General features: G+C 43.3%; 1 protein-coding gene and 1 long non-coding RNA gene across 3 annotated transcripts in view; one reads left to right on the plus strand and one right to left on the minus strand.

Annotated features, from left to right (window-relative positions):
• Positions 1-4,462: 4,462 nt before the first annotated feature.
• LOC143820908 (uncharacterized) lies at positions 4,463-7,123 on the minus strand. Its single transcript, XR_013225595.1, has 2 exons — positions 6,875-7,123; positions 4,463-4,601 (listed from the first exon to the last, which is right to left on the minus strand). It is a non-coding gene; the product is annotated as an uncharacterized LOC143820908 (long non-coding RNA).
• A 106-nt stretch (positions 7,124-7,229) lies between these two features.
• Positions 7,230-14,238, plus strand: part of TGFBR2 (transforming growth factor beta receptor 2) — a 55,675-nt gene continuing 48,666 nt past the window's right edge. The window contains exon 1 of one of the 2 annotated variants that reach the window (XM_077302551.1): positions 7,230-7,285. Coding sequence is in view for 1 of the 2 variants with exons in the window: in XM_077302550.1 (XP_077158665.1) it covers positions 7,566-7,641 (76 nt within the window). In the remaining variant the exon portion in view is untranslated. Of the gene's footprint in view, positions 7,286-7,311; positions 7,642-14,238 lie in introns of those variants that run through there. The other variant, XM_077302550.1, reaches the window with a different exon arrangement.

Here is a 14,238-nt window from a genome sequence, read left to right on the forward strand (position 1 = left end):
GTGCCTTTTGAAAAATACTAAGGGCTGGATCAAACATAAAGAAATAGAATGGAACAAAATCGTTCCTGGACTGTACCACTTTGCAGTACTACTAGGAACGGTTTTCTGTGCACATGGAACAGTAGAAAATCAGGGAGAAGACCAGGCTGTCCTACTTGTTAGTTTTTCATGCACCTGGAGAAAAAATTCCATTAGACAATCCCTCATCTGCATTCTGAAGTGGTAATGTCCAGGAAGTTTGGTGCCATGTCTTACTTGCTGTCCGGATCCGGTTCAAGGTTCTGGTTCTAACCTTTAAGGCTTTACGCGGGCTGGGACCCACATACCTGAGGGACCGCCTAGTGCCCTATGCCCCCCGCAGGGCTCTGTGCTCGGCGAGTGAGAATCTTCTGGTCGTTCCCGGCCCTAGGGAAGCACGCCTAGCCTCGACCAGGGCCAGGGCCTTTTTGGTCCTGGCCCCCACCTGGTGGAATGAGCTCCCGGGTGAGCTGCGGGCCCTGCGGGACCCTTTAACGTTCCGCAGGGCCTGCAAGACGGAGCTCTTCCGCCAGGTCTATGGTTGAGGCTGGGGCTGCTGGGGTACATCGACTGCTCTCCCCCAGGCTTCTTGAACATCATTGACCTCCTTCTCCTCCACCCCCCCTTTTTTTAGGAATGGGGGTAGGAAGGGGATCTTATTATTGTGCTGCCATGTTGTGACATTTTAAAGTCTTTTAATGGGAGTTTTAATGGGTTTTTTAAGACATTGTAACCCGCCGCGAGCCATTTGGGAGTGGCGGGAAATAAATTGAAATAATAATAATAATAATAATAATAATAATACTTTCACATGAAACTGAAGACAGGGATTGTATAAACAGTGCAAAGCCAACTGTAAAGGTTGTCTATAATATGAAACCTTCATCTCATAGACCTGCTGCACCAATAAAAGAAGCTTATGCCTCTTTTAAATGGTATTATACCATCAGATGCAGCCAATCAAATATAAGAACATCTCAATCCATTTAGTGCTACCCAGGGCATATTGAGACTATGCAGATGGCACGACAGGGAAAAACACCAGTGCAGGCTTTGGTTCATCTCCGTAACATATTCTTGTAATCCATCAATATCAGAGAGAAGATCACCCCATTTTGAATGAGTGCCGACCTCCGAACCTACCGAAGGCAATTGCATACAGGATTACTGTGAAAAGGTTGACAATGACAATTACCATGAAAACGCGCTGGTTGACCTTGAGCCAAACAGTTTCAGTCTAACTTGCCTCACAGGGTTTTGTGAAGATAAAATGGAGAAAGGAGAATGTTATAAGACATTTAGACTCCCAATGGAGAGAAAAGCAGAGTATAAATAGAGAAATAAATAACATTACAAATCAGGGAAAAGAGATCAAGGTAGGCACATAAAATTTTAAAAGGATTGAAAGTAAAATGTTAATTTTAATGATATTCTGATATCAGAACTTTATTTGGTATTATTGTTTACAAATTAGGCTACTACACAAATCCAGCATGAACCTTATCTCCCTAAGCAGTTGAATATCCTCCCTATAAAGGTTTGCTTGCCACCTGGCCTTTTAATATTTAGGTACCAGGGGAATATGTTTTTACTTGCTCAGGTTTTTTATTAGTAATGTTTCATATGGCCCTTGCTGAAATTCCCCAAGTGTGGAAGCCTGTTGTTACGTTTGCAATTTTGTATTGAATTTCAGCAACCTGCTAATTTTCCATGATGTATTTTATGCTGCCTTATTATTGTTGTTTTAATATTTTTATACATTGTAGTGTTTCTGCTAAATTATAATAAGCTTTGAGCATAACACATGGAAAAGCAAGTAATGAACCCGATTTGTCTGGCACAGAAAGAAACAGATTACATATTTTGCAAAACACTACTATACATAACAGATGTTCCAATTTAGATACGTCTAAGAGCAGCATAATGCAGCGCACATTACTGACCATTGGAATTTAGACACTTACAAAACCTTACAGTAAGTAACCTTTACTAAACGTTCTTGCTTGAGGCATAACTTTCAAAAAATGATTAATGCATTCCAAAGAGCAAGCCTGAACTAGCTGAAGTGATTATTCAAAGGGCAAAACAAGTGATATGCCAAAATTCATAGTGGAATGTGGCGGTTCAATTTGTTGAACACAAACACCATATATAAGTGGTTACAAATGTACAAGTGTTTACAAATACACATTTTCTAAAGCAGTAGACTTGTCCCAGGACGGGGTTTACAGAGTATTACTTTGCAAGATCTTAATGGGCAATGCAGCTATAAGGCTACGATTTATAGAGGCAGACATGAGAAAAAGCTATTCTTCCTGATGCAATTTATACACTGAAAATTATACCCTTTCTCTCCCTGCCCCGTGCTGGGAGAAAATGCAAGTATATATACATTTTCCCCAGTGGGATGGAAGGCATAAAGCAGGGGTAGTCATACTGCGGCCCTCCAGATGTCCATGGACTACAATTTCCATGAGTCCCTGCCAGCATTTGCTGGTAGGGGCTCATGGGAATTGTAGTCTATGGACACCTGGAAGGCCACAGTTTGACTACCCCTGGCATAAGGGGAATGAGTTTAAAAGATCTTCTCCTCTCCATTCCCACTATTCTGCCCATTTAAATCATGCCACACAATATTGCATTTCTTTAATTCTTGGGGGGGAAATAATCATTAACCATAGGGTTCCAGTCCTTGATATTATGGAAGTATGTCTCCAAGTTTGGACAGACATTAGATTGGTTTTCTTCCCTCATCTGTGAAGTTAATGATTCAGTATTTGAAGTCCGAAAGAATTGAGCAGTCAATTTCTATGTGTATACAGGAAAACATTATCTCATTGTAGCATTGCTCTGCTCAAAGTAAACTATCAACAACATTTTGACTAATCAGCTATTTAGGTTTCTTGTGGAACTCTAGGAAAGTAAAGAATGGCTGAAACTGGCTTTGTGTTTCTCTGGCATTAACTAGACCGTATGCACAAATAGGTCTGATGAAGCCCAACCCTTAACGACAACAAAAACAACTAGAGGATTTTGAGCAACAAACAGGCTTGTCAGGTCTCCTCTGGCCACCAGTGAAGGTGGGGTGAGGTGGTGGGGTTAGGACTACTATATACAGGCTGGGGAAATCTTTTGGTGATTTGGAGATGGAGCTTAAAGAGGACAGGGACCTCGGTGAGATACGGTGCCACACCCACCAAAACATCCATTTTCTCCAGGAGAGCTGATCTTTATAGTCTGGAGATGAACTATAATTCCAGGGGTTCCCAGGTGCCACCAGGAGGTTGGCATCTCTAGCAACAAAACAGAGGCAAATCCTAATATTTCCCTGCCAGGCCATTTCTGTACTCCAAATCATGCCACTCCAAGCATGGCTGTGTTCCTCAGTAGAAGTAGCTAGGTTCCATCCATCCTGCTTATTTGCTGCCACTCCCAGGACAAGTTGGCCCATGGTGACTCACAACAATAAAATAAGACAATAAATTAACCCTTAAAAACCTCCTCCCACTCCCCCACTCCAAACCAGCCGGCAAAACTACCCTATGAGCCCAGGAGATGTAATAAGCAGGTGGCAGCCCCAGATAGCAGAGACAGAGTGCTAAAGGGTGCCAGAGGAGGGATTTTTTTTATATTTCCACCATTTTTAATCTTCCCCCCAGTGATGGTATGTCCACATGATCAGCTGGGTCCAGCAGCAGACCCAACAAGGAAGTATCAGGAAACAGATTGTTTCCTAATCATGGCCAGGCTGCTCAGCCTTCCAGGCAGGCTGAACCCTTGATGTGTGATCTTTGACTCCAGACTAGTTTGTAGATCTTGCCTCTGTACCTATTGTGCTTATTGTTACTGTATCTGTATATCCTAAATACAGCAACAGTACCGGGCTTGCCCTGTCACACAACAGGTGGCAACCGTAGTAATCTGCACAACCTACCATTACATTTTGTGATCTTGTGCACTCTATTATTCCTATCCCACATTAGTTTTCACTCAAATACCATACAAAGGAGGCTCAAAGATTATTAAACAGCAACGGTCTCTGCTGAAATCCATCTAAAATTGACTTTTATTTAAAACATTAATATACTACTTCTCCAGAGGCCTGCAATAACATGTAGTTTTTATGGTGAAGGTACCTTTGATTCCTCTTGAGCATTTTATTTCATACTAACAATATATAAACAATGATGGGGGTTAGTATTAAAAGTATGTTCTTAGCATATTGGAAGGAACAACCTGCAGGAAAACAAAGAACTAAAATGTTGATGATAGTGGAGAAATAAAGGGGATGACTAGGCTGGATTCCTTTGTCACAAACTCCAGTTCATTCAGTAGGCCCAGTTTGAGGGAGGGGGGCTGGCCTGATCTCATCAGACCTCAGTGCTAAGCAGTGCCTGCCCTGCTGGTTAGTACTTGGACAGGTGAACAAATGAATCCGTGCAGGCTCAATTAACAGTTTAATGAAATAACCTCCTGATTGGGGAGTACCAAAGTTCAACAGAATTTTCACAACACAATATTTAACAAACAGGTCCCGGTGAGTTGTCTTTGTTTCAGTATACTTCGTCAATGCATAGTACAATCTGCATCGAAATGAAAAAAAAAGATAATGAATATTACACCATTCACAAAAAGTCTAAAGTAATAGAGAAGATGCATATATCACTAATGACTCTAAATTCATCTCCAAAAGATGTTACAAACCTCCCAAATGGACAAAATGAGATCGAATTGGCAAATGTTCTCGTTGTCTCCATCCGCGCAGTGACAATTGCTCCTGCTGTTTAAACTACAGTACCAATTTGCATATTGTAAATACCAATTTACAATACCAATTTAAATAGAAAGCAAACAGGCAGTCATATGTAAACCACGCAGGGAGGGCTGTTTCTTAAAGCAAGATGCTTGTATAGACTTTTAAAGGGACAGTCCATTAATACAAAAAAGATAAACCAGTCAATACAAGAAACCATTTATTAAAAAACATCCAAGGTCCCAAACTGAATTTCAACCAGAAGGCGATAATGTCTGCAGCTTGTGATTTAAAAATGGTTCTTTTTGCAGTTGAGTCTTAATCTTCAGTCTGCTAAAGCGGAGCTGTTGAACCCAAATTAGTGACCTTGATATCGTTTTCATTATGGCCAGCTTCTAAATAATGGCTACCTAAAGAAGCCTCAAGTTGTTTGTTCCTGATTTTTGGAGCAATGCCCACCAATTCTAGTACTTATGGCATGAATGCTGGTGCAAATATAACGCTTAGGTGGATGGGAAGGGCATGATTCTATACAATATACAGTTGTCTTGGTGGTATAATTACTGAAATGATTGTAATGGGCTGAACTAAAAAGTAGTTCAACAGACACACCATTCCCCCAAGTTTATTTCTGATGATTATTAAGAGCCATCAATAAAATGACTACCATATGGTAGGTTCAGTTTGCTTTTCTGTTTTTTTCTGTGAAAAGTTAGAGCGTTTTCACACAGGGCCCAGTTAGCTCTAACCCCATTACATTCTGCAAACATATTAAGTTATAAGCACTGTATGTTTTTGCTTTTGTATTATCTATTTGTATGCTACTTCTCCTGAGGCCTGCTTGAGAGTGTTCACAACTAAAAAATGCAGAATTATTGGGCTTGGTCAGTCATTAGAGGGGCAGGACCACTGAAGTCCAGCCTCAATAACTAGACATTTTATTCAGTTTATTCTATAGTTTTGGAGATTGTATCAAGTGCTGAACTATTTCAAGCATTTATCTGTAGTTCTACAGATTAGAAACATGCTCCTTAAAAAAACTGAAAGAAGCAATGCTCAGAAAACTAGATTATGTGTCCACTACTATTTTATCTGCATTCCTACAGACTGGCAACCTAAGAAATAATTTAAACCAGTTTATAAACTGCACCTAAAAACCGCAAAGTACATTTACTGCACGTACATTTAGTGGTGTACATTTGAAATGTGTCTCATATTTTGTTTCATTTTGATATTATTTACACAGGCCCAAGCAGTTTGAAAGCAGCTCAAACCAGGCCCATGGTATGCTCTGCAAAAAAAAAAAAACCCACTGAGCATCACTGGGGCCATGGCTCTTTGTCTAAGCATCTAATGGTACATGAAAAAGGTCTCTAATCAGTCCTTGGCATCTTCAGTAGGTGATGTGAAATAGCTTTGCCTGGGTTCTGGATAGTTGATAGTCAGCCAGGACAATGCTGACCTGGATACAGCATTAAGGCAACGTTCCTCATTCGGGTAATATCTATCACATACATACACCTAGGGCTGCCAAACCCGGGGTTTGAAATTCCTGGATATTTGGGATAGTGCCTGGGGAGGGTGGAGTCTGGGGAGTGGGGAGCAAGATGGGCTATAACCTTATAGCCCTGCCCTCCAAAGCACCCAGGGTCTGTAGCTGTCAAGGAGGGAGGCAGGATTGTAGATTACAATGATATTGACCAATGCCCGGCCAGCCCCTTCCCCTGGGATCCTGCCAGTTGAAACTGAAACTGACCATTAGGGCAATAAAATCAGGGTCCAGTGGCACCTTTAAGACCAAAAAAGATTTATTCAAGGCGTGAGCTTTCGAGTGCAAGCACTATGCTTGCACTCGAAAGCTCAAGCCTTGAATAAATCTTTGTTGGTCTTAAAGGAGCTATTGGACTCGGACTTTATTGTGCTACTTCAGACCAACACGGCTACCCACTTGAATCTGAGCATTAGACCATACTGGTGGGAAGACCCATGGGTTGCTTAAGTTGGTGTTTTGGGGGTGGGTGGGGTTGGTTCAGTCTGGGCCCTTCTTGTGCCATGCTGGGGCCCTAACCACGAGCTCAGCTCACTCCCCGTGTCCGGGCCCACCTCTGAGGTCAAAGGCCCACGCATGCAATCCAGCCATTCCAGCGAAGACTGAAGTGGGTGGACGAGGGTCCGAGCCCGAGAAGAAGCCCTGCAAGGCCTCGACGGGAGCGGATTTCGCGTCCAGCAAAAGCACGTCTCACTCCCGCGCCCGCCCGCACGTAACGTGGGAAGCGCCCCACCTCGCGTCGCGCCCTCGCCCAACGGAGGCAGGTCCTTCTGCATCCTCCGCATTGTGTTGCCGCAGGCGGGCGGGCGCGCGAGGGACCTGAGCCGGGGGCGGGGGGGGTTGGCCCAAGGCCCGTGATTGACACGGAGCCGACGAAGGTTTCCTGTTGAAGCCGAGAAGGGGGGAGGGGGAGGAGGAGGGCGGGCCGAGCAGCCAGCCAGCCAGCCAGCCGAGAAGGAACTCCGGTAAGAGTTAAGAAAGTCCTGCCCAGCTGTTTGGGAACTTTTTAAGATTTCCTGTTTCCCCCTCGGGCAGGGCTGCCGCGGAGGGGACTGAGTCACGCGCGCTCCCAGCACCACCAGCAGCAACAGCAGCAGCCTCTGCCGAGCTGCAGCCTCCGCCGGGGCCTCTCGCGCGCTCCCTGTGCCCCCCCCCATTTGCCCCCCGAGGACTTTGCGCCCCCCCCCCCCCCCCGTCCTCCTCCTTGCTCCAGGTGCCTGAGCGGGGCAGCCCGGCGGACTTGCCATGAGCTGGCTGCCCAAGCACGCTTTGCTGTGGGCTCTCCTCAACAGCACCGCTCACCCGTTGAGCCGGGTTACAGGTAAGCCCCCCCGACCTCCCCCAGTTCAGCTCGGGCGCTGTTTCTGCCCGGAGAAAGTTCCCCCGACGGAGCGGGGCACGCCGCCCAGCTCTCAAGGCGGGTTGCTCCGCGGAAGAGGCTTCGGCGCTCCAGTGGGCGGCTTGGGGCGCGCGTCGTTGCGAAGGGGAAACCTGGGCGCAGCTGGCGCTCCCGCCCTCCCTTCCTCTGCAGCTGCTGCTGCCCACCTGGCCCAGGGCGAGGGGCTGGGATGCTGGGCAGTGGGGGGAGGAACCAGGTCGTGCTCTGGTGGCTTTTGAGGCTAAATCCAACAACACCCCCCCCCCCCAAGAGACCCGAGATTCCAGCACTTCACAGTTCCCTTAATTTTTGCAACCATGACCGAGCAGTGCTGGAGAGAAGACCCCCCTTCCTTTAAGCGGTGCGAGTTCAAGGGGTTTAGGGCCTGTTGTTTGTTAGCATCTGCAAATCGGACTTGCACGGGTGTCTTCCCACACTTTTGGGGCGTGGAAGCCTGTGAAGCTCCCAAACTGATAAGTGTCAGCCATGGGGTGAAGCTGGCTTCAAAAAAAAAAAAAAAAAAAAAACGGATGAGAAAAGCCATATAATACTTTTATTGTCGACCAGCGGTTACAGAACATGTGGACCGGTCCTAATAAAATGTCTTGTGAGGCTTGGGTGTTTTGGGGTGGACCGACTGCCACCTACTTCTTAAGAAAACTGTGTGGTGTGTTGCGGAAATCAATGTTGCCTTTTAGGCTGGTGATAATAATATTATTAATAATAATAATTTGTGAGTCTGTATGTTCTGTCTTTGCGTTCTGTTTTGATTCTGTGGGGATTTCTGCATTCTTTTAATGCACATCTCTGCACGTTGCTTCAAATGCAGACTTGATGAACTCTTTTTACTGCCTACAGATGTGCTGGTTGTGAGTGCTGTGAACAAATGAGAACTTTCTTAAAGTCAGTTCATAGTTTTAACAGTTGTCACTGCATGGGGGTGAGGCAGCGTGGGATAGTTTTCTACCTGTTGTGAATCTCAGCATGTGTAGATTTGTTCAGTTAGTACTAAGATTTTGCTATGAGATTATGCACAGTTTGAAAAAACAGGCTGCTGGAAAATAGTTTTAGCCTAAAATTGTAGCAGCTGCCCATAAGTCTCTTGATTCCTTAAATGGTACTTCCCTGTCTCCTTTATCCCTGGAATTTTCTCTCTTTAAGATATTCACTTCATGCCATTTCTTTGTCCCGTAGATCCCTCTTCAAAATCCACTTCAAACCTAAGAATGTGTAACTGCATTTCAGAATATTCATGCCTCATTCCTCTTATCCTTTAGCTTCCTTCCACTGTAGATATTTAAATTGTAAGCTCTGGTGGGCAGAGACCTTTTGTCTCAGTTTATGTTGTCCATAACAAATACTTGGATGAATTTGTAGTGATAATACGCAGTGCCTACCTTATTCTTTTTTAGCATGACTTTTCTTTACGGTTATGAATACAACCAACCCCAAACACACATAAAACTAACATTTCTGTATTCTTCTTGACTGCTGAAACTGCTGAAAAAGATAATTATGTATTAAAGATATACACTTCAAAATACCTATAGCCTATACTGATACTAACCATTAATAATTAAGTTTGCAGCTAAAATGTTAAAGTTGTTAAGTTATGATTTTAAAAATTATCTTTATATGAGCAATGCAAAAAAGTGCTTGGCTTAGATCATAGTCATGGATCCTTTCTATCATTTTAAATCTTAATCCTGCAAATAGTTGCAAGTCTAGGTATAAATGCTAAATGTTGTGGAATAAAGTCTATTCACATTCTGTGCATGTGATAATGCAATATTTATACCTTATATTATAACATGTAGCATAACCTTATAATACAATAAATTTGTTTGTTTTGTCAGTGACCAAAAGCAGTTAGAGGTGTCAAAAAAGCTGCATCCTTTGTGTGTGTGTGTGTGTGTGTGTGTGTTGTACATTGCAGTTTCTTATCCCAACATCTTTTCTACTTCTACCCTTTGTGTTTGCTGATCTTGGTTTCTGAGTGCTGGGAGATCCCCCGGTGCAAATCAACATGGTAAAAAAACAAAACCAAACAAAACTGTAGTTGACAAGCAAAATGGCTAACTTTTAAACTTGTAGGCAATAGAATCTTCTCTTTTCAGCATGCTGCTGTTTGGGTGCTGGCCAATGTTTTGGGAAAGTAGTATAATAATCATTAAATGAAATGTGGTGACCTTTTTAATAACATGTTCAACTTTCTCTGGTTTTTATTTACCCTGACATCTATTAGCCCTAATAGGTTACATATAATAGTTTTCAAAGCACTTAACGCTCTTCCCACTGCTTCCCCCCAGCCCCAATCCTGATGCACCATATTAAGAATTGGGTGGAAAAAAACTAAAACTTATTTTAGGAAGTTATGAGTAGACTTTAACACAGAGGTGTCAGACTCATTTGTTACAAGGGCTGGATCTGACATAAATATGACTTTGTCAGGCCAGCCTTTGTGTGCCAAGTTCTGTCAAGTACTGAAGATATAAATCTTATAAAGGACAACAGCTAGTTGGCAGGCCCTCACTGCCCCATGGGCAGGTGGGCACAGAGGACTGGAGAGACAGTGGTGCAGTACTGGGAAGATGCTCCTGTGCTCCCTGGAGGTGGGGCAAACACCTCCCCCTGCCACTTTCTCCACCAGTGGTCTCCAGGGTAAAAACGTGAAGCGACTGGGTATTGCGAGCTCCCCCAAGCCACCATGGAAGGGGACTGGCTGAATTAACCCCCCCTGCCTGTGGAAAGTGGGCTGCTGCCCAGGTCCAAGGCCATGTGCACACTGGGACCCAGACCAAGCCAAACCTGATAAGCTGGAGATGCCCATATGGTAGCAGCTGCCTCTGGCCAAGGGCACCAAGCAAACCATGGTAGGGTGATGCTAGGTGTTCAAGCTAAAGATTGTTGGTAAGCCATGCCCCCCCTATGGGACAGTGGCCACCCCAGCCAAGGCCTCCCAGTCTTAACTAATAGATCTCTAGTACTGCCCCCACCCCATGAGGTAGCTATTGTCTACAGTGGAAGGCTGCTGGATGTTCCATGGGAGAGGCAGGCCCAGCTGCCATTTGCTTGCTCAGTGGCAAGACTAGGTCCTCAGCATGTGGAAGAAACTGGTGGAAGAGCTCCCTCCATGGGCCAAAGCACAACTGCTTCAGGTGTGTGTGTGTGTGTGTGCAGATATGGCACCGGTGCTGACCAGGCCTCAGCAGAGGTTCATTGCACCCCTCATCTGTAAATGCCATTCCCTGCAACCATGCAGGACAGCATCCTATGAGCAGCAGGCTGAGAAGAGCTCAAGGTCATCCAGCTAGCTACATGTGGAGGAGAGGGGAATCAAACCTGGCGGACCAGGTTAGAAGTCTGCACTCCTAACCACTATATGTAGCTGGCTCTCATTGGGGACTGGTAGGCCCAGAACATAAGTTCAAGATGTAGTTGTTCTGAGAGAAAAAGGGAGAGAGAGGAAGACCTACTTTCCTTTTTGAAGTCTTCTCACCTTCTCCAGTTCTTCTATTTCTCATTGCATTTTTTCATGGTTTTTGACCTGAAGGTCACTTCAGGTCATCATGGGAAGAAAAATGGGGTTTAAATAAGTAAACTCTTCCTTTTTTCTTAAAATGAAATGGCAGTGGCAATGAAATATTAGGATTCACTTTTCATGGGCCAAGTGGTTAATGGTATTATTTTGAGTAACCTTGATAATATTTTGGTTATTTAGATTAAAATTGCTGTGCTAGTGCTTTTACTTACAATTTACTTAACATTTATTCAAAGCTCTAGTGAACATACAATAGTTTGTTCTGATTCAGTTAATTAAAACAACATTCTTGGAAAGGCATGTTTTGTCTTGAATTATTGTGAATAGGATTGCTTTAATTTAGGCGTAAAGAGGTGCCAGGTATGAGTCAAGAGATTTCATCTTTTCATGGCTACAAAAGTTTCCTGAATGGGTAATTAATATACAGGGGTGGTTCAAACTCCGTTGCTCAAAAATGAGTCTGGTAGAAGTAGCAGAACCATGCAAGAAGGACAGAATTTGCAGATGGAATTAAGTGAAAGTAGACATGCTTATTTTGAACACAGCCAAGGTTACTCTTTGGGGATTGGTTGCCTGCTGAAGTGTTTGCCCCCAAAGGAATATAGTGATGGTAGTAGGGGAAATTTTCCCTGCTCAAGGGAGTGGGAGGCATGTAATGCTATTTTAGAAGCATGATAATTCAGCCGTGTATGTATATTGTGATGGTTAAGGAGGAACTTTCACTCAGTAGCTGGCTCAAAGGTGTCAAAAAGTTCCCTCAACACTCCCACCTTGCATCTGCCAAATCAGCTATTTTTAGTTTTCAGGATGTTTCCTCAGGATGAAGAGTTACTTCTCCCCATCTCCATAGAAGAGTCTGTGGAGGCATTCTCTATGTTGTCTGCCCAGATCAGAAGATATCCTTTGGTAACAGATTCTAGCAATTCCTGGAAGAAAGTGCTTATGACTGATGATGGTAGGAAGTGCCTTTTGAGTTTGGCGCAGGTATATATTGTGAATTGACACATAGCATATTAAAACTGTGTAAGCCAATGTGTTACTTCAGCCTTGGTAAGAATCTTCAGTTGGCCTGAGTGAGCTGAAAACATAGCGAACGCTGGCAGGGGCTCCTGGGAATGTAGTCCATGGACATCTGGAGGGCCGCAGTTTGACTACCCCTGGTCTAGACTATCAGTGATATTGGAAACAAAATCCATCAGAGCATCTTTTGGGTGGATTTGCTGTTGGAAGGTATGCATGCAGGAAGTTGATGTTTTTATTTATGTAGAACTGATGGTGTCACCTAGAGATAGGATGGCTAAGAAGAACTGTTTCTAATACTGTTTTTCTGATGTTTAGTATTAAGGACACATAAGGAATGTTTCATCTTATTTCTGGTTTCCATTTTAGGTCATATACACTAATTAATAATTTTTGACTGTTGCTTTAGAAAAACAGTATAACAACACTGAGTTCTGAAGTGCAGGGGAGTTGTGTTACTTCCTGACATGGTGTAATCATTCTATGCTTCTGCCACAAGACAAGGTTGGTTGTAAGGTTTGTTCAGTCAATTTGATCCATCAAGGTGATACTTGTACAGAAGCTGAAAACAAGACCAGGTTTTGCACTCACTGACATTTTGTGGATGCGGCCACTACCCTGTGTCAGAATTCCAAGATGCCTGCAAGCTCAAAAACTTGGATGGGTCATTGCTCTGGATTCACTATTTGCTGATCTGCATTGCAGCAGAAAATCTGCTTGAATCTGTACATAAGTTGCTGAGGATACTCTAGTAAAAATATTTCTCAGTACTTGTAGCAAGATTGTTTTGGACGTGTCTTTTTGATATTCCATTGTAGGATCAAGTACAGAACACAGTGGAGAGTGTTTTTCACAAGTAAATCAAGACTGAATTGGCTACAAATAGGAAGTAGGCAAATACATGCATACCACAGTGCAGCCTTTCTCAACTTTTATTATTGTTGAGAACCCCCTGAAACATTTTTCAGACGTCAAGAAACCCCAGAAGTTGTGTGATCGTGCAGATTATGGTTGGGAAGCAGAGCTGTGTACATGTGTACATGCCCACCCAGGGCCCCCCTCCCCCCAGGCCCATTACTGGCCAGTTTGGGAAGTGGTGAGTGGTTCAACGTGACCATATATGGTCATATCACCCATTAATACATATAAAATTCCACTCATTTGGGAACCCTTCCCGAGCCATCACAAAACCCTAGTGTTTCATAAAACCCTGGTTGAGAAAGCTTTCTATAGTGACTGGGCTGTTTCAGTTTATTTTGGTTTTTAGAATTTATTAATTAAGAGGTAGCAAGATTGCATTATTATGGTGAAAAAACTTTTATGAAAGTTTTTGAACTTGAATATTTTGAAATATAACATAGAAACAAAGAAAAAGATAAGACAAGAGACAGAAGAAAAGAAAAATAAGATACTTCCGATTTTATCTGATGAATATAAATCAAGAAATCTGCATTTTAAAATCTCCTTTCAGAAGACATTCAATTAACTAGTGTTTTCATAAATTGTTGCTGTTTGGGAAGTATTTGGACTAAGATCAGATCTTGAGCTCTCATACTTGTTAACAAGTTTTGCAAACTGATAAAATTTACAGTAATAAAGTACTTTATTATAGGACGTATCACTGTTTAAGGGGTAGATATGATCCCCCCCTTTTAAAGCTGCATTGAAGAAACTACTGTAATTATAGTGTTTTCCCTGCCTTGTCTAGTCCATTTAAACATACCTGAGGTGCACAGAAGTTGCTGCAACTTTGCACTTTTGAAACAGCTTAGACAATTAGCCAAGCCTAGTAATTTTGCTTTTGCTTATGGGAGAGCTATTAATCAGCTATTAATTAAACAGGGCACTAGTTGTAACCATTTTGTTGTGGTATTCCAGGGACCACTGGGGAGGATTGCCGGGTCCGTTGGACCCACCGGAGGGGGAGGGGGAAATCTTACAAGAGTGAGGAGGGTCTGGAGGGGAAAAGCCTGAAAACA

This window comes from Paroedura picta, chromosome 11 (genome assembly GCF_049243985.1).
Source record: "Paroedura picta isolate Pp20150507F chromosome 11, Ppicta_v3.0, whole genome shotgun sequence".
Classification (NCBI taxonomy): domain Eukaryota; kingdom Metazoa; phylum Chordata; class Lepidosauria; order Squamata; family Gekkonidae; genus Paroedura; species Paroedura picta.